At 38.9% G+C, this 24,200-nt stretch overlaps 1 protein-coding gene across 5 annotated transcripts in view; it reads right to left on the bottom strand.

The window, feature by feature from the left end:
* Positions 1 to 24,200, bottom strand: part of LOC132395472 (voltage-dependent L-type calcium channel subunit beta-2-like) — a 324,563-nt gene that overhangs the window by 117,423 nt on the left and 182,940 nt on the right. Inside the window, exon 1 of one of the 5 annotated variants that reach the window (XM_059972145.1) lies at positions 18,762 to 18,958. The exons of 3 other annotated variants lie outside the window; for them this stretch is intronic. In XM_059972145.1, coding sequence (XP_059828128.1) covers positions 18,762 to 18,815 — 54 coding nt within the window. In that variant the 5' untranslated portion in view covers positions 18,816 to 18,958. Of the gene's footprint in view, positions 1 to 18,410; positions 18,708 to 18,761; positions 18,959 to 24,200 lie in introns of those variants that run through there. One more of the 5 variants, XM_059972146.1, reaches the window with a different exon arrangement.

Here is a 24,200-nt window from a genome sequence, read left to right on the forward strand (position 1 = left end):
TTTACAGGCCGATAATTGCTATATTTACTCTTAGAACCCTTTTAAAACAATAAAGCCACATGAGCAATACACCAATCCTCCCGCACCATCCCCATTTATGATGACATTTGAAATATTTCTTTCAGAGCCCCTGCTATTTCCACACTAACTTCCCTCAAGGTCCTAGGGAAGATCCTGCCAGGACCTGGAGACTTACCCATTTTTATATTCTTTAAAAGCGCCTGTACTACTTCTTCTTTAATCATCATAGTTTCCATAACTACCCTACTTGTTTCCCTCACATTACACAATTCAATATCCTTCTCCTTAGTGAATACCGATGAAAAGAAATTGTTCAAAATCTCCCTCATCTCTTTCAGCTCCACACATAGCTGTTCACTCTGATTCTCGAAGGGACCAATTTTATCCCTCACTATCCTTTTGCTATTAATATAACTGTAGAAACCTTTTGGATTTATTTTCACCTTACTTGCCAAAGCAACGTCATATGTTCTTTTAGCTTTTTAAATTTCTTTCTTAAGATTCTTTTTACATTCTTTATATTCCTCGAGCACCTCATTTACTCCATACTGCCTATATTTATTGTAGATCTCTCTCTTTTTCCAAACCAAGTTTCCAATATCCCTTGAAAACTATGGCTCTCTCAAACTTTTAACCTTTCCTTTCAACCTAATAGGAACATAAAGATTCTGTACCCTCAAAATTTCACCTTTAAATGACCTCGATTTCTCTATTACATCCTTCCCATAAAACAAATTGTCCCAATCCACTTCTTCTAAGTCCTTTTGCATCTCCTCAAAGTTAGCCTTTCTCCAATCAAACATCTCAAACCTGGGGCCAGTCCTATCCTTCTCCATAATTATATTGAAATTAATGGTATTGTGATCACTGGACCCGAAGTTCTCCCCAACACATACCTCCGTCACCTGACCTATGTCATTCCCTAACAGAAGATCCAACACTGCCCCTTCTCTAGTTGGTACCTCTATGTATTGCTGCAAAAAAACTATCCTGCACACATTTTACAAACTCCAAACCATCCAGCCCTTTTACAGAATGGGCTTTCCAGTCTATGTGTGGAAAATTAAAATTTCCCACAATCACAACCTTGTACCACACACAAAAAATGCTGGTGGAATGCAGCAGGCCAGGCAGCATCCATAGGGAGAACCGCTGTCGATGTTTCGGGCCGAGACCCTTCGTCAGGTCTAACTGACAGGAAAGATAGTAAGAGATTTGAAAGTAGTGGGGGGGGGGAAGGGGAAAATGCGAAATGATAGGAGAAGACCGGAGGGGGTGGGGTGAAGCTGAGAGCTGGAAAGGTGATTGGCAAAAGGGATACAGAGCTGGAGAAGGGAAAGGATCATGGGACGGGAGGCCTAGGGAGAAAGAAAGGGGGAGGGGAGCACCAGAGGGAGATGGAGAACAGGCAGAGTGATGGGCAGAAAGAGAGAGAAAAAGGAGGGGGGATAAAAAGCTAAATATATCAGGGATGGGTTAAGAAGGGGAGGAGGGGCATTAACAGAAGTTAGAGAAGTCAATGTTTATGCCATCAGTTTGGAGGCTACCCAGCCGATATATAAGGTGTTGTTCCTCCAACCTGAGTGTGACTTCATCTTGACAGTACAGGAGGCCACACTCAGGTTGGAGGAACAAAACCTTATTTACCGGCTGGGTATATATACGTGGATATGGATTCAATTGCAGCACTGGATTAGTATGTGGATGAGAGAGGTAGGGATGGCTATGGTCTATGCTATGCAGGTAAATAGGATGAGGTAGAAAACCAGGCTGATAGGCCAAATGACTTGTTTCGTGCTGTAGTCCTCTATGACTCTATGATTCTAAGACTCTTTCCAGAAAAGATACTAGTGTTGGATGCAATACTATCTTCAACTTTTGTTCACAGTGCTTAAATGTGCTGTGTGATGTGACGAGTCAGATAAGGTACCTATACCACTTGCTTTTCCTCAGACTGGGGAATGCATCCAATTTAACATATCTATTATTGGCTCAACTCTTTTCAAGATAATGCCGCAGATAAAATTACATCACAACTGGTGTCTTAATGAATTTAATGAGTCCATGAAAATCCTTATGTGAAGAGGCTTGCCTGAACAGAATAGAAAGAAAATCCTGCACAGGATCCTGCACTGTACTATTCTATGTCCTATTCTTTCCCCCATCCCTCAACACTCGCTGCGAGGAACCCTCTTCCGATGGCAATCAGCCTTTTACTCTGCTGTCACTCCTGGCATTGGGCCACCATCTAGTAGTGGTAAGACATTCTCTCTGTTGTCATTCAATGCATAGCTACAATGTCAGACGTCCATGGTGATGTCTATTTAAAATTAGATGCAATATGCAAAACAATCTTTCTAGCAGCCCATGAAATGTATGCGTGTATTTAGAAACCAGGCAAGGCAAGATATATATAAAATGAACAAGCAACATGGAGGGCTAATAAAGGGTTGCATATGAAGCAGGTCTGTGCAACTATCTACATGGCTCTTTATTGCATCTGCACTATGAATTTACATCTTGCTTTACCATTTTTTTTACCAATTCACTGTGTTTTCATTTTCTTAAAGGAGTTTGCTTCATGCTTAATAATTAATAATAATAATAATAATAATAATAATAATAATAATAATAATTTCATAATTTATATTTTTGTCCCATACCAATCTTACCTGCAGTAGTGTGGGGAAGGGGCCATGCTGGAGGCCTGTCTCCTCCACTGTCCCTCCACAACGTTACAAGGTGCAGCAGTCTGCTGGTTGCTAACAGGTCAGACTTTGGGACCAGAAGTGCCTCAGCAGGACCACGCTGTTGAATTTTATCAGTTTGATAACGCCAAAAGTATTTTAAAATAGATAAGATAAATGCTAAAGCATTTCTGATAAAAATTGCATTAAATTGCAATAGGTTTATTAAACACATTAAAACAATGTTTAACCTATATTTATCTTTTAAAATCAGTGAGTGACCCATGCCAGTGATCATTTGTTTAAATGCCCAGTCTCTTTTTTGCTTGTACTGAATGATGTAATGGTTAATTTGCAGGATGAGTGGGTGGTGAGGAAGGCAAATGCAATGTCAGTGGCATGGTGTCATGACAACAGCCTTTTCCTCAATGTCAGTGGAACAAACACTTTGGTCATGGAGTACAGGAGCTGCTAATGTCAAGAGGTTGAGAGCTTCAAATTCTTAGGAGTGAACATCACCAATATGCTTGTCCTGGTCCAACTACACAGAGGCAAATGCCAAGAAAGCACATTAGTGCCTCTACTTCCTCAGAAGGTGAAACAAAACTGGCATGTTCTCTTTGACCTTCAGCATTTTTTTTTAAACCAGATGCATCACAGCGAGGAATGACAACTGTTCTGTCCAAGACTACAAAAAATCTGCAGTTGTGGACAGAGCTCAATGCATCACAGAGACTAACCTCTCTTCCAAGGACTATCTACACTTGTACTGCCTTTGTACAACCTCACTACACTGTTGTAACTACTTGATCCACAATTGTTTAAATTTAATGACAATAGTGGCATTCTATTTTACCTGCCTTTGTGTCAGTATTTTCAATATTTTGCCTGTGCATGTTTTGAACTTCATTGTAATCCTCATTAATGGTGCATTGCTAAACATACTACCCAAAACTCTGCTGCTGTGTTAAAGCTCCTGTTTATGCATTATCCTCAAAGAGGACCACAACATTGTTGTGGTTTGGAGGCATACATGCCTCAATAACCTGGAGAGCTATGTTGGCTGGAATCAGGGGTTTATGCTTTTGTATTTGGTAGGATCGCACAGACCAAGAAGGTCAAAGGGTGGAGGACACTCTAAAAATGGTCCACCCGGTCCTCCAGGTTTGGGGGTTCAACCCTGACTGGTAAAGCAAAATCGTTATGGAAACAGCAAAGGCTAATCCTTCTACATCCAATTCTCTACCTGGGACTTGCAAGAGTGGCAGTAGTGAAAACTGAGAGGAAGCTACTGACATGATAAAGGAAGCCCTGAACACTGACATAGACAGAGGACTTTCATTACTGCCCTAAATGCCAGCGGCATAATGGACAGTAATCATTTATTCATTTTATACATTGTCTATTTGCCATATACAGTATTAGGTGTCATGAAAGCTGGATAAACCCAAATCTCCATTCTCCACACTGGCTCCTTTACTTGCTCAACATTACTTAATACTGGGAAAAAATTGTTTTGAAAACATCGCACTCCTAGAATAGCTTTGATATGATGCTTTGGCCCTAGATTTGCACTTTGATTTTGGAATACTCTTTACTTCTGAGAGTTAAATCATTTTGCTGTTGGAAGTGGATGAGGATAAGGACATGGTTGCTGGAAAATCCAGGGATGAGACAGTGAATTTCTGGAACATCTTATTGTGAAAATAGGAAGGAGGCAATTGATGCTTAAAGGCAGATAAATTCCTAAGAACTGATGAGATGCACCCCAGACTTCTAAGGAAGGTAATAGTGATCGGTGGGATCTTTCTAAATTTTTTCTTAATCCTGCAAACAATCATTTTATTCCTCTCCAAACATATTAACTCCTCAAGTCCTAGAAATAGAAACTCAAGATTACTTGAAATCCTTGCATATTCTTTATCCACCATAAAATTTGCCATATACCTCAATCAGTTCCTAATTGCCAATTAAGCTTTCTGAAATTGAGGGTCAGTCACTTATATAGTTTTCTGTACTCAGAGCTGGCTGTTAGTCTTCAAAAGAACTCCCAAAAATATTCTACAACCATGGCTTCAGTCTTTTCCTATTAATGTTTCCCCTAGAGTGAAATGGCTTAAGGTCCCTTGTGGCCTAGACTAATTGATAACAATGTTGTTTCCAAGAGCATAAGTTTATCTAAATTGTGATTGGGCTCACTATGTAATGTTGCCTGAACCTCAGCCAAACTCCAAATCTAATAAAGGACTACAGTATGAGCAGCGAATATATTAAATTGAAGAAACTGCACATATTGCTTCTCTGACTGCATGTGATGTACTAAATGACTCCCCGTCCACTCAGTCCATCTAAACTGAATCATTCATTGCTATTTTTATAAATATTACAGGGCATCCATCTGTGTCTGACAGAGACATTTAAGCTACATAAGACCTTAGTGAGACCCCACTTGGAGTACTGTGTTCAGTTCTGGTCACCTCACTACAGGAAGGATGTAGATACTACAGAGAGAGTGCAGAGGAGGTTTACAAGGATGTTGCCTGGATTGGAGAGCATGCCTTATGAGAATAGGTTGAGTGAACTTGGCAGTTTCTTCTTGGAGCAACGGAGGATGAGAGGTAATCTGATAGTGGTGCATAAGATGATGAGAGTCATTGATCATGTGGATGGCCAAAGGTTTCTTCCCCAGGCTAAAGTGACTAACACAAGAGGGCATAGTTTTAATGTGCTTGAAAGTAGGTACAAGGAGGATGTCAGAGGTAAGTTCTTCACACAAAGAATGGTGGGTGCATGGAATGAACTGCCAGTGAAGGTGGTAGAGGCCGATATGATAAGGACTTTCAAGAGACTCTTAGATAGGTACGTAGAGCTTAGAAAAATAGAGGGCTATGCAGAAGGGAAATTCTAGGCAGCTTCTAGAGTAGTTTACATGTGGGCCATAACATTGTGGGCCGAAGGGCCTGTAATATACTGTAGATTTTCTATGTTTTATGTTCTATTGAATCTAGTTGAGAATAGTTTTTTTTAAATTCAGTAGAATAGTGGAAGCAAAAGTTATGCTCTTATCACATTGGTCTCATAAAATTTACACGTGGAACTAGGAAGAAACGTATAAGCGGGAAATCTGAAACAGAACTAGTCACCTTTCTGCTGCATGTTATCGAGTTGAGATATATGTACTTCACACATAGTCATGTATTTCACACTTTATACTTCTTTGTAAGATTCTCTTCAAATGATGCCCACTGATCCATTGATCAGAAGACTGTGATAACTTATTGCCACGGCAATGATGGCCTCACCTTGTCACAGATGCTCACTTTGTCCTATACATTCCTCCTGCACCTTCTCTACAAATAGAAACTAATTTGTTTTTTTTCCTCTCCTGAAGAAGGGTTTCGGCCCAAAATGTTGACCATTTACTCTTTCCCATGGATGCTGCCTAGCCTGTTGAGTTCCTTCAGCATTTTGTGGGCGTTGTTTTGGATTTCCAGCACCTACAGATTTTTTTGTGTTTGTTTTTTTCTCTATCCCAGTTTTGGAAAACAGAGTTCAACCTGAAACCTTAACCCTGTTTTTCTTTCCGCAGATGCTACCTGATCTGCTGTGTGTTTGCTGCTTTTATTTTTGAACTAGAAAGGCTGTACAGGAAACTGACACTGTTAGCTAAAATTCACAAGCTGGCTTCACTGAAACCTCATCCCTTCCCACACACCATCAGGTTTATTGTTTAACACATCTTTAAGCTGTCCAACTCAATAAAAGTTCAGTGGAAGTAAATATGAGATATATACTATTGACATTAAGTGTAGGAACTTATATTGGATAAAGTTTTAAAATTTCAGATACAACTGTTACATTTTATTTTGAATTTCTGTCCTGTGTTCAGGACTGCCTCAAAAGTAGGTAAACTTGAATACATTTAATTGTCCTGAAATGCAAAAAAACTTCATGGCATACAGTACCCATGTATGTAACAGAGAGGTACTTTCAATTTATTTCAGCATTTGCTTCCATTGGTCATTTTTCTTCAGAACATGACAAAAGTAAATGAATGATAGCAGGAATTGTCTTTAAGTTACATAATCAACCTCACGTGTACATAATCCCTGTGAGAATTCAGTCACCAAGAACTTAATGGCCAGTAAACACTTACACCCCGCTTTCAGTCTTAACATTTTACAAGCAAAGTACAGTACAGATATACCTTATGTGAATATCAGTATGGGTTTAATATTCATTGTGCCAATGCCTACAGCTTAACTTTTATTTGCCAATGTGAAATGCAAAAAAATATTTGGATTTTGAATTAGTGGAAATGGTTGATGCCAAGTATACTGTATGGCACATGATTAATTGGATTTACAGTACATGGTACAAAAATTTCTGAAGTGAAAACAATTTCAGGTAAGAAGCATTAAAATACCTTTTGAATTCACATCAGTTGAATACAGTTAAGGTTTTTTTATAACACTCTAGGTTGTATTTTAAACATCAAAATTGTAGACTTGCATAATAAATCAGAAGAAAATGAAACTCAATCATCCTCAATGGCTCATAAAATATATGTGTTTTTCTCATATGCATGATTGCAATCAACAGAAAGCCATCATTTAAATTAGATCATATCAGCTATTTTCCCCCAAATAAAAACCACCCAATTTTTAGACTTTCCATGAACAAATTAAACTGCTGATACCTAGCATCCACTTCATTGCTTACCGATTGTTCTTTCATATCATTCTTGGTCTCCAGTGAGTAGGCATTCATACATTTTTCCGTACAGTTTCAGCAAAACCCTCAGGCATCAGGCATTGTCTCTTGTTTTGTACTCTATGCACTTTGTTAATGCTGACAATTCATAGATTAATCCATTCTAATCCCTTGATCTCTGTTCTGATCAGCACACTGAACTACCATTCCAATTTACTGATATACACTTATGATGAATGTGTATATATATATATACACACACATGCATACACATTGCATTTTATATAACGTGCTTGTAATATTCTATCTAATATGAAAAGGTTATCCACCCATTAATTGAAAATGTTAATAGAAGCTTTCTGGAACTGTTATTAGTCTGGATTGTACCTGACCAAGCCTGGAACTCACAAGATATCTCAATGGTCGCCATTCTACTGGGTGGCTGCATGACCCCTTTTGAACTTTTGGCCTGCTGTTTTGGTCATTCCAAAATTTCAGAAGGCAGCAAGCATTGGTAGGCCCCAGGCAGAGTGAATATATAAGTTAACTTAAATCACTAAGAGCAATAAAATCAGTATTTAATTGGAGAGAAAGCATAAATATAAAACAGAAGCAAATGCATTTGCTAAACTGTAAATCTGAGAAATAATAAAATTGTAGAAGAAAGACCCAATTTTAAATTTAAGTACAAGTTAAGCAGACAGGGATGAAGAAAGTGGGATGTTCATATAAGACCACAGGAGCAGAATCAGGCTATTTGTCCATAACGTCTGCTTCATCATTCAAGCATGGCTGATTTATTATCCCTCTCAATTCCATTCTCCTGTCTTCTCCTCGTAACCAAATCAATGAAGAACCTGCCAACCTCCACTTTAAATATACCCAATAACTTGGCCTACACAACCATCCATGGCAATAAATTCCACAGATTCACCACTCTCTGGCTTAAGAAACTCCTCCTCCTCTCTGTTCTTGAAAGACCCTCTTCCAGTGTGCAGCGGTGCCCTCTGGTCCTAGACTCCCCCACTATAGGAAACATCCTCTCCACATGCACTCTATCTAGGTTTATCAAATATACAAGACATTTCAATGAGATCTTCGTCATCCTTTAAACTCCAGAAAGTAGGGGCCCTGAGCCATCAAATGTCCCTCATGTGTTAAGCCTTGCACTCCTGAAATCATTCTTGTGAACTTCTTCTGGACCATTTCCAATGCTAGCACATCTGTTCTTAGAAAAGGGGCCCAAACTACTCATAATACTCCAAGTGCGGTCTGACTAATGCCTTATGAAGTCTCAACATTACATCCTTGCTTTTATATTCTAGTCCTCTCAAAATGAATGATAACATTGCATTTGCCCTTCTTACTACCAACTCAATCTGCAAATTAATGTTTTAGGGAATCCTACACAACAACTACCTTTGATTTCTGAAACTGCTCCCCATTTAAAGAAAATAGTTTAGGCCTTTATTCCTTCTACCTTGGTGTATGACCATTAACTTGCTGACAATATATACCATCAGCAACTTCTTTGCCCATTCTTCTAATCTGTTTAGGTCCTTCTGAAGACTCCCTACTTCCTCAACACTACCTGCCCCTCCACCCATCTTGGTATTGTCCATGTACCAGGCCACAAAGCCACCAGATCCATCATCCAAATCATTGACAAATAATGTGAAAAGAAGCAGTTGAAACACCAATGCTTATAAGACCTTTATGAAATGTATGTATGGTCTGGAATCCACAAACTTGTTAGAATACCCATATTTCAGCATCCATTTCATTAGATTGCTTGGAAAAAGATACTAGAAAGATATTGAGACAACGTAATGGCAGAACCCTGCCCCTGATTTTTCTTTTTAATTGGAAAGAGTGAATGAACTTAGGGCTAAAATGCCCTAAGTTTCTGAAAGTTTCCAGTGTGTTGGAAAGCAGTAAATGTAATACTGTTATGCAAAAAAGGAATGAGAGTGTGAAGGGAGAACTGTAGGCCTGGCATCAGTTATCAGGAAAATACTGAACCATGGGTTACAAAAAATAGCTTGTATAGAAAGTAGCCATAACTTTTTAGCAATAGAATTCCTGAACAGGTCAATTATTGAGGAGAAAGGGTAGAATTAGTAGGCAATCAGGGAATGAAAGCATTTTTACCACTATATGGCTATCTCATAGAAATCTGTACTACCTTGTTCCTCTAATCAGACATTAGCTGGAACCTTTTCTTGGGACCAATTCACATGGCTGATGATTTGGTCCTCTATTACAAATAGCAATATTTTCTATATCAACTTATTGTCTGAATGCCTCACTTTACTTTCATATCGAATTGGGTTCCCTTGCCCTTAAATTCATGACCTTATTCCAGTTTATGGGTGAAGTTAAATAGTAGAAAAAGTGTGGGAAATAAACAAATAAACAAGATGTTGGTGATTCCACACTTGGAACCTTGCGTGCCAGACCGTAGGAAGGAAGCGATTAAACTAGAGACAGTGCAGAAGGCATTCACTAGAATGTTGATAGCTCTGGAGAGCTTGGGCTATAAGGAAAGACGGGAAGGCATGGGACCAATTCCCTTGGACAAAGGAAGCTGAGGGCCACCTTACAGAGGCTTAAAATCACAAGAAGCATAATGTTTTAACCAGGCTAGAAAGCACAGATAGGTTTAAGTTGGGAGGCTGCAGAATCGTGCAGGAAAGATTTAAATTGGACTTGGTAAGATTTTCACACAGTAGGTGATAGGTACATGGAATAAGCTGCCAGGTGAAGTGGTAATGCCAGATGAAGAGGAAATATTTACAATGCAGGCAAGTGGTACGAACTTACGAAGGCACTTGACCAGTATGAACAAACTGGGCATTTCTTTTCTTTATAACTATGACTTTATGACTCAAATACTTCTTAATTTATTACAAATCTAGTCCTGGTGAGGTGCTCCTTAGACATTTAAAATGGTGAATGTAGATATGGGATGTGTTAGTTGTGATGATCCTGAAATTGAATGTATTTTAGTGGATTGGAAAATACTAAATTAATGTTGCTATTCACAAAAGAATAAGCAGAACTGCAGGCCAGTTCCTTTGACTGTTGGGATTTGGTGGGAAAATACTGGAATTTTCCTGTGATTCAGGGGCAGTTACGATGGCGGCATGCTTGGTCACAGCAGCTTCTCTGGATCCTATAAATGGTGCAAATGTTTATTTTAAATGACTTTCTTGTGATTGCAAGACCCTGTTAGATATTGGCCATACCACATCGTGCTAGTCTGATTCATTGGTTCATTGGTGAGACCAATGGTGGAGAAGCTGCATGGCCTCAGTGTGGACCAGGCTCTCATGCCATGCATTCACCTGCAATAGCCACCCAGGGAAGAAGATGCTACAGATGGTGAGGGAGAGAATAGAGAAATGATGGGCACTCTGGAATCCATCCGTATTTGGGACTGGCCCCTGCAGGCTGGCTCTCCTATCAGTGCTGCTCTTTATTGCTCATTCCTCGGAAGACAAGCTAATTTTCCTTCATATGCAACTGACCCAACGTGAGACAAGGAACTACAGTGTGCTTGTTCTTGCAGAAATATGGCTCCAGTTCACCATCTCATGCACCATCAAACTCCAAGCCATGACACAGGTATTTAATAAACTTATACGTACTTCATTAAACTTATATTTAACAAACTTATATGTGCTTTATTAAAATTTCTATTTATCAACAGACAGGTTACTAGGGAAGTGTGAAGCTGAGGTATAAATTATCAAGGCTAAGGCCAGTGTTCAGATTCCAGGGATTCGGGTGTAATGGGAATCTGATACGAAAATGGAATGGAAGTCAAGATCAGTTCTATCAAGTTCTTACTGAATGGTGGAGGAGGCTGTCAGTAGACCCTCGCTCCTGCTCTCTTTTTCTATGCATACTCATCATCCAACCAGAAAGCAAAGTTAACCTTTTCCTTATAACTCACCCTTCTAAATTAAGAAATTAGCTCAACCATACATTCAGCAGCAATTCTGCATTGCATGGCATCTTTCTTTAATTTTGGAGCAATGTTAAATAGGTAATATAAAAACACCTCAATGATCAGCACCACAAGCACCGTGTAGCATTCAGTACAAGTGAAATCCATGCAGATCTAGATATTCTGAAGAAAGCCATTTTAATTACCCAAACAAAAATAACAATTACTCAAAATACCTTGTAACATTTTTGGGGTGCACTAAAATGGTGATTAATGCAAATTGTCCATTTTTGTTGAAAGAATAATTCTCAGTAGGAAGACTGAATAAGAAAGGAAGGAAAAATAGGCAGGCTAGAAGAGTGAGAAAAAATTTGATTTAATAAAAAAATTGATGTTTAAAATCTGCAGCTGAAGTCAGAATCATTGTCAAGTTTATTATCACTGATTTAAAAGATATGAAATTTGTTATTTTGCAGCAGTATAATACAAAAATATAAATATTACTATAAAAAATTACTAAAAATACATAATGCAAGGAATAGGAATGGAAGGAATAATGAGGTACTATTCATGTCTTCATGATCTGTTCAGAAATCTGATGAAGGAGTGGCAGAAGCTGTTGCTAAATCGTTGAGTGAATATTAGTCACTGAACTTTATGTGACAAGTATAAATCCTGCAGAAATGCAATAAGTTCATTAAATCAAGAGCTTAAGCAGAAGATGCTACTTTCACCAACACCGATTTACAAATGACGGCTATTTCTGCCTCCCCTTAAGTTGCTAGCCAATTTGCACATAATTAATGATCTGCATTATTTCCATGCCAACCTTTCTCTGCATGAAAATTTATACAGCAGCTCCTGAAGAGCACATGGAATGTATTATTTTTCACTCAGCATATCAATATTAAATTATGAATTAACATTAAAGTTTAATGATTTTCTCCAGAATTCTACCTTTTGGCTGGGGACAGCAGGAATATAATGATTTTGAAATATGCCTTTCTCAGAACCCTGCAAGAAATTTGAAAATTAAATACTTTGTTTTGAAGCTTTGGTGTAATCAATAAACTTGCTGAGTAACGGCCACATGAAGAGCAGAAACGTCACTGCCAGTAAATGTATTTCAGGGAACATACCAGTGGTTCAGCTTCTGATAACCGCAGTATTCTACTGATATGGTTGGTTGCACTGTTTAGCTACCATTCACTCTGATTTAAATTGCATTCATGCATTTCAAAAAGGACAGGAATGTTGGACAAACAGCAGCTGATAAAAGATAAAGCACTGGAGTCAAGTCATGGGTTCTTTCAATGCCACTGTTAGAAAAAAATCTCATTTTTCCATTGTGCACTTTCTAGATGAGGGTGAACCCCACTACTTCAGTTGCTGTCCAATTATAAAGTATTTTAGTGAATTCAGCTGACACATGATATTAAATAGATAACATCCACTTAAGTAAATCCAATGGATGAAAGTTAGAGGTGAAACAACACCTAAAGTTAATTTGGAAGAAAATAAAATAATTCTAAGTGTGTGTTGAAGTCAAACTTTCACAAACATTCACAAATGTGCCATATGATACTTTTTCTACAATAAATTCAATATCCTCTATTGCATTTTATATTCAAATGATTTTACTACAAAGAGTAAAGTAAAAGTTAGGCATCAAAGGGGCAAAGAAGCTTATGGAGTGAAAAAGAAAACCAGCAGTTTCTTTAACAACTTCAATCTTTCAACCTAAATTGTAAGGTCCTTCAACAGCATTTAACAGTTCACCAAATAAAGACATGGTGTTTATTGAGGAACAGGTGTTAGACAACTGTTCACAGACACTTCAAATACCTAACGTGATTAATTTAACAGCTTCAGATTCCACCTGACAATCTTTAATTTGAAGTGTCAAAAATCACTTCTAAAAACAGTCATTGAAAATGGCCACTAACACAAACCAAAGTTAGAAAAGCACAATTTCTACAAACAAAAGGACGACTCTAGCAAGATTATTGGACCTTCAACCAGATGTGATAAATATGACACTAACGTTTCATATAGTGAATAACCTGTACTGGGGATTTTAACTCCCCAGATCTAGGATAAAATTTGAAAGATAGGAAATAATCACATCTACCATTTTCACAGAACCCTCTGGTTTTAATAAAGTGTGTTTGAAAAATTACTTTTAAAGTAAAATATGTTAAAGATAATTCCTGGTTCAGACTTCACTACACATTTAAGTAAAATAGTTATGAGCAATAATTTCCAGGTTTCTGAAAATCCATTAGCAAGTTGGATATTTCAGTAGTATTAAACTTTTCCAGCTGTATTTGTGGCAGACCAATATGATTTAAATTAGATTTCCTGCCAGATCTCCGACATGGTCTGATCAAGTTCAGGACACTTTGCACAATGTGGCTCTGCCATCAGAACCTCAAGTAATACCATCTCAATCACACTCCCACCTCCGTGAGTTGATCCTCTATACCTCAAACCCCGTGTATCACCTTTGCAAGGAGATTTAATGAATTATCCTGCAAATGGAGCCCACAGATATTTATTAAAAGCATTATTAATATATGTGAAGCTGTACAGTGCTTTCAAGAGAATGAGTGTCCCATAATTTATCCCAACCTCAGATATTGCAAGTGGATGCCTGATCCTAAAGCATTCTGGCCTTTCAGTCATTCATTCAATATGTGCCATGTCATGTGATGTGGGTGATCATGGTCCTTTTGACCATGCTTGTTCTTGGCAAATTTTTCTACAGAAGCGGTTTGCCATTTCTTTCTTCTGGGCAGTATCTTTACAAGACAGATGGTGTCTTTTACTGGATGTTTTTAATAGGCTGCTCAATAGTAACAGGGATATCGAGGAGCAGGTAGGTAAACAGATCCTGGAAAGGTGTAATAATAACAGAGTTGTCATGGTGGGAGATTTAAATTTCCCAAATATCATTTGGCATCTCCCTAGAGCAAAGGGTTTAGACGGGGTGGAGTTTGTTAGGTGTGTTCAGGGAGGTTTCTTGACACAATATATAGATAAGCCTACAAGAGGAGAGGATGTACTTGATCTGGTATACAGAAATGAACCTGGTCAGGTGTCAGATCTCTCAGTGGGAGAGCATTTTGGAGACAGTGATCATAATTCTATCTCCTTTACAATAGCGTTGGAGAAAGATAGGAACAGACAAGTTAGAAGAGTGTTTCATTGGAGTAAGGGGAATTATGAGGCTACCAGGCAAGAAATTGGAGGCTTAAATTGGAAACAGATGTTCTTAGGGAAAAGTACAGAAGAAATGTGGCAAATGTTCAGGGGATATTTGTGTGGAGTTCTGCATAAGTATGTTCCAATGAGACAGGGAATTTATGGTAGGCTACAGGAACCATGGTGTACGAAGGCTGTAATAAATCTAGTCAAGAAGAAAAGAAAACCTTATAAAAGGTTCAGAGAGCTAGGTAATTTTAGAGATCTAGAAGATTATAAGGCGAACAGGAAGGGACTTAAGAAGGAAATTAGGAAAGCCAGAAGGGGCTATGAGAAGGCCTTGGTGGGCAGGATTAAGGAAAACTCCAAGGCATTCTACAAGTATGTGAAGAGCAAGAGGATGAGACGCGAAAGACTAGGACCTATCAAGTGTGACAGTGGGAAAGTGTGTATGGAACCGGAGGAAATAGTGGAGGTACAGAATGAACATTTTACTTCAGTATTAACTATGGAAAAGGATCTTGGTGATTGTAGTGATGACTTGCAGCAGACTGAAAAGCTTGAGCATGTAGATATTAAGAAAGAGGATGTACTGGAGCTTTTGGAAAGCATCAAGTTGGATAAGTCGCTGGGACCAGATGAGATGTACCCCCGGGCTACTGTGGGAGGGGAGGGAGGAGATTGCTGAGCCTTTGGCAATGATCTTTGCATCATCAATGGAGACAGGAGAGGTTCCGGAGGATTGGAGGGTTGCAGGTATTGTTCCTTCATTCAAGAAAGGGAGTAGAGTTAGCCCAGGAAATTGTAGACCAGTGAGTCATACCTCAGTGGTTGGTAAGTTGACGGAGAAGATCCTGAGAGACAGGATTTATGAATGTTTGGAGAGGTATAATATGATTAGGAATAGTCAGCATGGCTTTGTCAAGGGCAGGTTGTGCCTTACGAGCCTGGCTGAATTTTTTGAGGATGTGACTAAACACATTGATGAAGGAAGAGCAGTAGATGTAGTGTATGTGGATTTAGGCAAGGCATTTGATAAGGTACCCCATGCAAGGCTTATTGACAAAGTAAGGAGGCATGGGATCCAAGGGGACATTGCTTTGTGGATCCAGAACTGGCTTGCCCACTGAAGGCAAAGAGTGGTTGTAGACAGGTCATATTCTGCATGGAGGTCGGTGACCATGGTGTGCCTCAAAGATCTGTTCTGGGACCCTTACTCTTCGTGATTTTTATAATTCACCTGGATGAGGAAGTGGAGGGATGGGTTTGTAAATTTGCTGATGACACAAAGGTTGGAGGTGTTGTGGATAGTGTGGAGGGCTGTCAGAGATTTCAGCGAGACATTGATAGGATGCAAAACTGGGCTGAGAAGTGGCAGATTGAGTTCAAAGCAGATAACTGTGAAGGGGTTCATTTTGGTAGGTCAAATATGATGGCAGAATATTGTATTAATAGTAAGACTCTTGGCAGTGTGGAGGATCAGAGGGGATCTTGAGGTCCAAGTCCATAGGACACTCAAAGCAGCTGTGCAGGTTGACTCTGTGGTTAAGAAGCGTACGGTGTATTGACCTTCATCAATTGTGGAATTTGAATTTAGGAGCCGAGAGGTAATGTTGCAGCTGTATAGGACCCTGGCCAGACCCCACTTGGAGTACTGCGCTCACTTCTGGTCGCCTCACTACAGAAGGGATGTGGAAACCATAGAAGGGGTGCAGAGAAGATTTACAAGGATGTTGCCTGGATTGGGGAGAATGCCTATGAGAATAGGTTGAGTGAACTCAGCCTTTTCTCCTTGTGGCGACGGAGGATGAGAGGTGGCCTGATAGAGGCGTATAAAATGATGAGAGGCATTGATCGTGTGGATAGTCAAAGGCTTTTTCCCAGGGCTGAAATGGTTTCCACAAGAGGACACCGGTTTAAGATGCTGGGGAGTAGGTACAGAGGAGATGTCAGGGGTAAGTATTTACTCCGAGAGTGGTGAGTGTGTGGAATGGGCTGCCACAATGGTAGTGGAGGCAGATACGATAGGGTCTTTTAAGAGACTTTTGGATAGGTACATGGAGCTTGGATAAATAGAGGGCTATAGGTAAGCCTAGTAATTTCTGAGGTAGGGACATTTTCAATTTTGTAGGCTGAAGGGCCTGTATTGTGCTCTAGGTTTTCTATGTTTCTATGATCAGAAATCCTCACATTCCCACTGAGTGGAACTCCATGTGCATGACTGGCTACCTTGATTGGAGACCAGAGTTACCCCTAGAGCAAGCAGACCCCCTACCCCACAATCTCTATTCCAATTACATTTCTTGGGAATGAACTTGGAAGACCTGTTAACCTCATCATTGGGCTCATGATTTATCATTCAGCAGAGTTCCTCCAACACGTCCTCCAACACATCCTGCATTGGGAAGTGCTATGCTTCTGAAAACTCTTCGCTGACTACCCTTCTAGTCTGTCCAATACTTTCCCCTTGCCACCCTACTCACTGACCTTGTGATTGGACTTATAATCCACTAAACTCTTGGATCCACAACCTCATCTGCAAAGCCTATCCATATTGCTCCTTGCTTTTGTGATCTCCACCCCTTTGTTCTGATCTTTTTCATCCCCACCCCTATTCTGATCTATTCGCAGCTTTTCCTTATTCTTGAGATTTCACAATCTGCTTTGTCCTTCTCTTTGCTCTGTGAGCCAGCTCCAGCTCTCAGTTGGGCTAACTGCCAGAGAATAAACAGGGAAAAATGTTTTAAACATGGTCTTGCTCAAAGATCTGATAGGTTCTCACTGCTATTTGTGCTCCACTGCAACTCCCCACCCCTACTCACTCATTGCCAGTAAGGGGCCATCATTCCTGTCTGCATTTCAGATTACAAGTCTTCTTGAAAGTGCATAGCAACAAGGACAAGAGTGAGATTTCCCATGTGAAAGAGTTCATTTTTAATTCCAAAAATTAGGGTATTAATTACATTTAAGCCACATGCTTTGTATTTTTGTATTCATTTGTGGATCCATATCATTTTAATGAGTTTTGGGAATAATTTTTTGTTAAGATAAATAAATATAACTTTTATCTTCCTTGTCCAACTGGCTGACAAAAGTTTTACAAACATCGGATGTTGCACAACAATTTCCTGAAAATAATGATTTTTCAGCATGATTTACATCATTTAAGTTTATTGTTATAAACAGAATGAAAACAAGTAAAATCACAACCTTTGAGAAAATTAACCTGTTTAAGTTCATCATTAGTGAAATATTTTTTTTCAGATTCATCAATCTCAACTCATAATTTTAGGATTCATATAAGCTAGCTGACCTGCTGAGTTGCTTTAGCAATTTGTACAGATCTCCAGCCTCAGCAGAATCCCTCATGTTCAGATGGCTCTTGACAATTTCCAGGAACAAAGGAAGGTCCGTGCAGCTGGGATTATCAAACCAATAATATAACACTACATTTTAACCCACTAGCTATATTTTAATATGAAGTTAGCATTGAACAAGACCTTAAGGTCTTTCATCTACATATTCGTCAGACAGAGAAAATTGAAAGATATTTTTCATTGACTACAATCTGACTGGGAAAAGGCTGTAATTATTCTCTAATTATTTGCAAAATGATAGCCAAAAAAGGGTCTATCTTTGGGTTTACTTTCAATTTATGAGGATTATTTATTGTTCCCCATGGTATTGTCAGAATATGTATTTAATACAGAACTTAAAGAAATGCTGTCAATCATTAATCAGCAGAACTGAGTGTTACCTTCATCCAACAAGTCATGCTGAACTAGGCTTATTGTTGACCCTCCAGCCTACAGTAAAACAAACCACATACTTACCTCAGAGAAAAGGTGTTCAGGGCCAGGGGTCATTAGATGGCGATCAAGCATACCAAACTAGACACAAATGTCTCGCTCCTTCTGGCACAAACAGCTGTCTCAGATACGGGACACAAGTATATCCACCACTGCAATGAGCCAGAACTATGTGTGGCTGGTTTTGTTTCCCCAACACCTCCTCTCTGAGTTCCTTACTTCCTGTGCAGAACATGGACTGTCTCGCAGCTGCCGGAACCCTCTCACAGAATGTACTGCTGACCAGTTTCAGCTGTTTATTTGATCCAGCTTTAAATATGAACAGAACGGGAGTCCTGTCAATGTAAATTAAGAGGCAAGGTGGGAGGAACTTACTGCACTCCCAGTGACGTTGATCCACTCAGGAGTGCTGACAGCCGAGAATAACATCTCATTCGGGCTTAATACCTGCCTCTGAGCATACAGATGTTGACTGAGGGTGATGGTTGCCCAACCTTTGACCTCCTCTTAATAAACAGCAACGGAGAAAACAATAATCTCAGCCAACCGGAACAACAATACCTGTGATTGATGGCATTGGCACATCCGGCTGTAACATGCAAGTAATTTTATTTTATTACTGCTGTTGAACTATTTTTTCTTGCACAATGGAATAGTCAGGCACCATCCAAACAATGTAAATTGTGAAGGTCTTCTGGATTTCTTTGTTGTTTCAAATAGCCTGAACTTTGGAAATGCTAGAACTCTTTTAGAATTAATGAGTTATGTTTTAACCTGTAACAATCAGTGCTGATGCAGGGTCTCGACCTGAAATGTTGGCAATTCCTCTGCCCCACAGATGTTGTTTGACTTGCTGAGTTCCTCCACTTTGTTTTTTAGCTGTGAACAACCACCTCTGCCAATAATCTGATGACCCGGGAGCAGTGAATGAATCAAAATAATCCTGAGATGAGACATTAACCCACCTAATTCATATCAATCAGTGCCTAAAGATCTCTTTATTTAAACACAAAGTAATGTGTAGCTTGCCTTCAAACAGAATTTCATAGTTTGTTTTGTTTCTTTTGCAGTTCTGACAAACTTGAAATGTTAACTTTGTTTTTGTTGCTGCCTGACCTGGAGAGTGTTCCCAGTAGGTTCTAATTTTATTTCATATTTCAACAGTGCCCATATTCTTTTCATTGTTAGATGATATTTCACAGTGGCTGCTGAGTGCATTATCTATGAAATGCAGCTTAGTTTCCCGTCAGGGTTTGACACACCAGACCTACAATCTCTATCACCAACAAAGACAAGGACAAGAGGGGCAAGTTATCAGTCAACTCTGCAAGTTCCCCTCCGGGCCACAAGGCACCTTATCGTAGATATTTCATCAACGTTCAGTCTACATCTTGAAACTCCTTTAGGGTAGCAATATCGGAGAAGCTCCAGTGCTTGACGAAGTTACCTAACACACCCCTTCTCAACAGCAATTAGGAATAGGCAGAAATGCAGGCTTTATCAGCAAAACCCAGTTTCTATAAACAAATAAAGAATACTGATAACTGGCATCTTCCTGAATCCCTCTACATTGCTATATTTTTCTGTTTTGAGAAATTACTGAAATCATCAGGGCAGTCCATCAAACTAACTATGAAGTTTTTGAAGTTTTTAAAGATACGAGTTAGCAACCTGCATTGCTCCTACCCTCACTATTCTCAGGACCTCATCCAGGTTATGAATAGTCCCAACATCATTTGCTGGAATCTCCCACCTCTATCGCATCTTGTAATTCTTCCTACATCATGACAGAAATCCTGTTATATGTGCTTATAGTTTTGATCCAAAAATCTGTTTGCATTTTTTTTTACTTTTGAAGGGTTCTACATTTGTGGAGATTTTATCAAAAGCTCTTTTTGGATTCAAATGCAGACAATGGCTATTGTATTCCATGACAGTCATTACTTCCACAAAAAGGTTGAGGCATGAACCCATAATGGCAACACATAGATTATTGTGATAAGATTAGTCTTATAGTTCAATTTTTATGAGTAATTTATTGTTTAACATGGAACAGATGTAGTTGAGCAAAAAAGGTGGGCAAGGACTTGATGGGCCAAATGGACTGTTCCTGGGCTGTGCAGCTCTATGACTCCACAACTCAAAAAGTGCAGTTTAATGGACCTTTCATAGTTTTCATTCCTTCTTGAACTACACTCCAGCGGTTTTGCTGACCTTTGGGTCAAAGCCTTTCTTTTCCCCTCACCATTTCACATAAGCACTTTTTTTTAACTGATACCTCACACTCTTTTGTTCCTCCCTGAGCACCTCTATCCATGTTTCTCAACCAGATCTGTAAAAGACATAATTAATCTTCATTTCAGCTTTAATTGTTCATAAAGAATAAAAATTCATTTGTGCCATGTATTCTTGGTACAACTCTTCCTTAATGTTTCACATTATGCCTTTAAAGGGACTTGCACTTGTCCACTTATGAAATATAGCTGAAAAAGTTCCACTATTCTATTTTCTTTAACTATTCCCCAAATTCAGTCTTCTCAAAGTTTATATAACTGCTTCAAGGCTTGTAGATATTTGACTTACAAATCGTGAGAAATTTTATCATGCAACACTTGTTGCAGCATAGATCCTGAAATGTCCACTTTCTGTTCTCACCTTCCAAAGCTTTTACATCACAGATCATGACGTATTGACACTTTCCTGAGCACAGGATCACAAGCAAATGATAGTTATTGGACTCCGTCTTGTGGCAAATTGGATTTTCCTTATTTATTTTAAAGCTTAATGAAATTGTTCATAAAAATAATTTTCTTAATGTCAGATTTCCTTCCTGTTATTTTTAAAATCAATTTAGTGCTTTCTTAAGCAAATAGCAAACTGCTGTAGACGTCAGCAGGTCAGGCTGTGCCTGTGGAGCAACTGAACTGTCGATATTTTGGGTCAAGACCACCTAGTTGAACTGAAAGAGAGGAGGGGAGAAAAATTGCCAGTTGACCTGGAATATAGGTAAGTAAAGTGATATATTACCAGTGTGAAAAGTGGCACATCACGTTCTTAATGTTCTCAAAGTGAGACAAGTTTAAATTGACAACTATCGCTAGTTTACACTGTAACCTGTGCAACTGGGCTCTTTTCTTCAGTAATTGATTTATTTTTATTCATAGGCAAACAATTCCACCAGGGAAGACCATTTATATCAGATTGCTAAACCAGTTTTTCCTCATTTTAACGAAGGATTACCAAACTGCAGGACACCACTCTTTCGAAGATTGTCTTGTATGTCTCCCACTGGAAAAACAAAACAGGGAAGTTCTAATTGCTGGATAGCTGAAATAATAACAAAATATTCTAAGTATACACCCAGTCAGTCAGCAGATATCAGGGAAAAAAAACTGACAAACATTTTGGATACATGCCATTCCTCAGACTGAAAATTAGATGCAGTTGGCAGGAAAACTAGTTTGATTCCCACACTAAAACAAACATTTCATTTTTTTTTCTTGAAGCCTCAAAAAGATCAAAAAAGAAGCACAGAAGTAAATTAGGGACATCAGTCTAATAGAAACACTTTTCATTTCTCTTCAGGTACCCTGCCCTGGCTTTGCTGAGTTGGCTGGTGACATCACCTGCTTTACAGCGTTGTCTGGTTTTATTTCTGATTTTCAGCAGCTGCAGCTTTTATTTAATATCCCATTAAAATAGGATCTGTGCATTTTTAAATAGAATCTTGTTAGAAATAGGCTTTGGAAAAAATAAAACACAACACATACACACAGTGGCTCCTTTATTAGATACACTTGTACACCTGCCTATTAATACAAATATCTAATCAGCTAATCATATGACAACAACTCAATGCAAGAGCATGTGGACGTGATTACGAGGTTCAGATGTTCTTCAGAACAAACATTAGATGGGGCAAAATGTGATTTAAGTGACGTTGACTACGGAATGCTTGTTGGTGCCAAATGGTGTGGTTTCAGTATCTCAGAAATTGCAGATCTCCTGGGATTTTCACATACAACATTCTCTAGAGTTCACAGAAAATGGTGTGAGAAACAAAAAAAACATTCAATAAGAGACAGTTCTGAGGGCAAAACATCTTGTTTATGAGAGAGGTCAGAGGAGAATGTCCAGACTGGTTCAAGCTGACAGGAAGGTGAAAACTCACACATTCCACAGGGAGGGTGAGAGAGACTCCTTACCAAAGGGAACCAGAATTGAACTCTGAACTCTGGAATAACCTAAGTTGTAATAGCATCACACTAACTGCAATGCTACCGTGGTGGCCAAAGGTCTGGATAGAGTGGATGTAAGGAGAATGTTTCTAATGGTGGATGTGTCTAGGACCATAGTCTTTACAGAAGCTACACTGAGCTTTAGTGCATCCCTCAGCATATATTGATGGAGTGATATGGACGATGGAGTGAAGGGATTAGATTAATACAATGTTATTAATTTAATTAATTTGCCACAACATTATAGACCAAAGGATCAGTTCTTGTGTGGTACTGTTCCTGTACCTTGTATCATGCCCTTCAGCAGAAATTTATTGACAGACAACTCCTTACGCTGAAAGGCCAGCAAGTTCTCAGAGAGGCAAGGTCCCACTGCTTGCTTTTGTGTTTTGGGGATGAGCCATTCTGCCAAATGTCTTTGCCTGATTCAGGCTGGTTTACGGACACATGGGTGATTGCTTCAGCCAAATGCTTTCCATTAAGGTGAATAAATATAAATAGGAACTTTGAGTGATCATCCATCTCCTCTCAGGAAATAAAGATTTCAGCTGTAGTATACCATTGCTTCTCATGGCTTCATTTAACCATTAATTTTAGAAACTCAATGTTACACCTGACAGCCTTTTTATTTAGTTTTCATCCACTGTTCTGGGTGCAAAGGTGCTGTTTACATTAGCTTGATACAGCTGAGTCTAATAGGAGACATTTCTAGCAGATCAGAGCTAACAATCATCATATATTGGCCAGACAAGATAGAGGCAGTAGGCTTCCTTCTCATGACTTTACAAGTCATCAGATTAACTTCATATGACAATCCAGTAACTTCACTAGTATTGGAGCAACTTTTCACTTCCAGGCATATTTAAGATGAAATTAAATTCTTAAGGTAGAAAAGTTGGCTAACAGGGATTAGTACCGAAACTTGCAAGTAAATATTATTTGAAATGGTAAGAGAAATAACCTAAAGGCAGCTTTCTTGCTCTCTTCAAATCATTGTTTTTAAAAGCAGTGATCCAAGTAAATCTTGGTTAGGCAGCACTATACTAACAGCAAAAAACAAAGAAAGGAAATGCTTGTAATAGTCAATAGGCCAGGCTGCATCTCTGGGAAGGAAAATTAAGTTAGATTTTATGTTAAAGGGTTTGAGTATTTGCAGCTTTTCTAGTTAAAATTTAGATTTCCAGCAGCTGCAGGTTTTGCTGGATATTCAATGAATGAACAAACTGAGTTTTATTATTTTTGTATAAATGCTGATTAAGAGGAAGTTTGGGCTGCTGATGACTGAGTATCCTTGGAACATATTTTAGCTTGTTCAAGCTTATGCAATGGTTGCTTGCATCAAACACAAATAGTTTCGGTAGATGGTGGTCAACACTAAAGTGTCATCAAATTTTAAACTTTTCACTGCATTCACTAGGTAAAACATCATTTACTGAACAAAGGATATAATTTTTCATTCCCTGTACATACACTATGCAGTTGTCTCTCAGATTCCTCAAGTGGTTGCTCCAACCTACAAGCTCTTAAAATTGCCTCAGGATCCTAAAGATCCTAAGGTCATGTGGATGCATGAATC

The sequence above is a fragment of the Hypanus sabinus genome, chromosome 6 (genome assembly GCF_030144855.1).
Source record: "Hypanus sabinus isolate sHypSab1 chromosome 6, sHypSab1.hap1, whole genome shotgun sequence".
Lineage (NCBI taxonomy): Eukaryota > Metazoa > Chordata > Chondrichthyes > Myliobatiformes > Dasyatidae > Hypanus > Hypanus sabinus.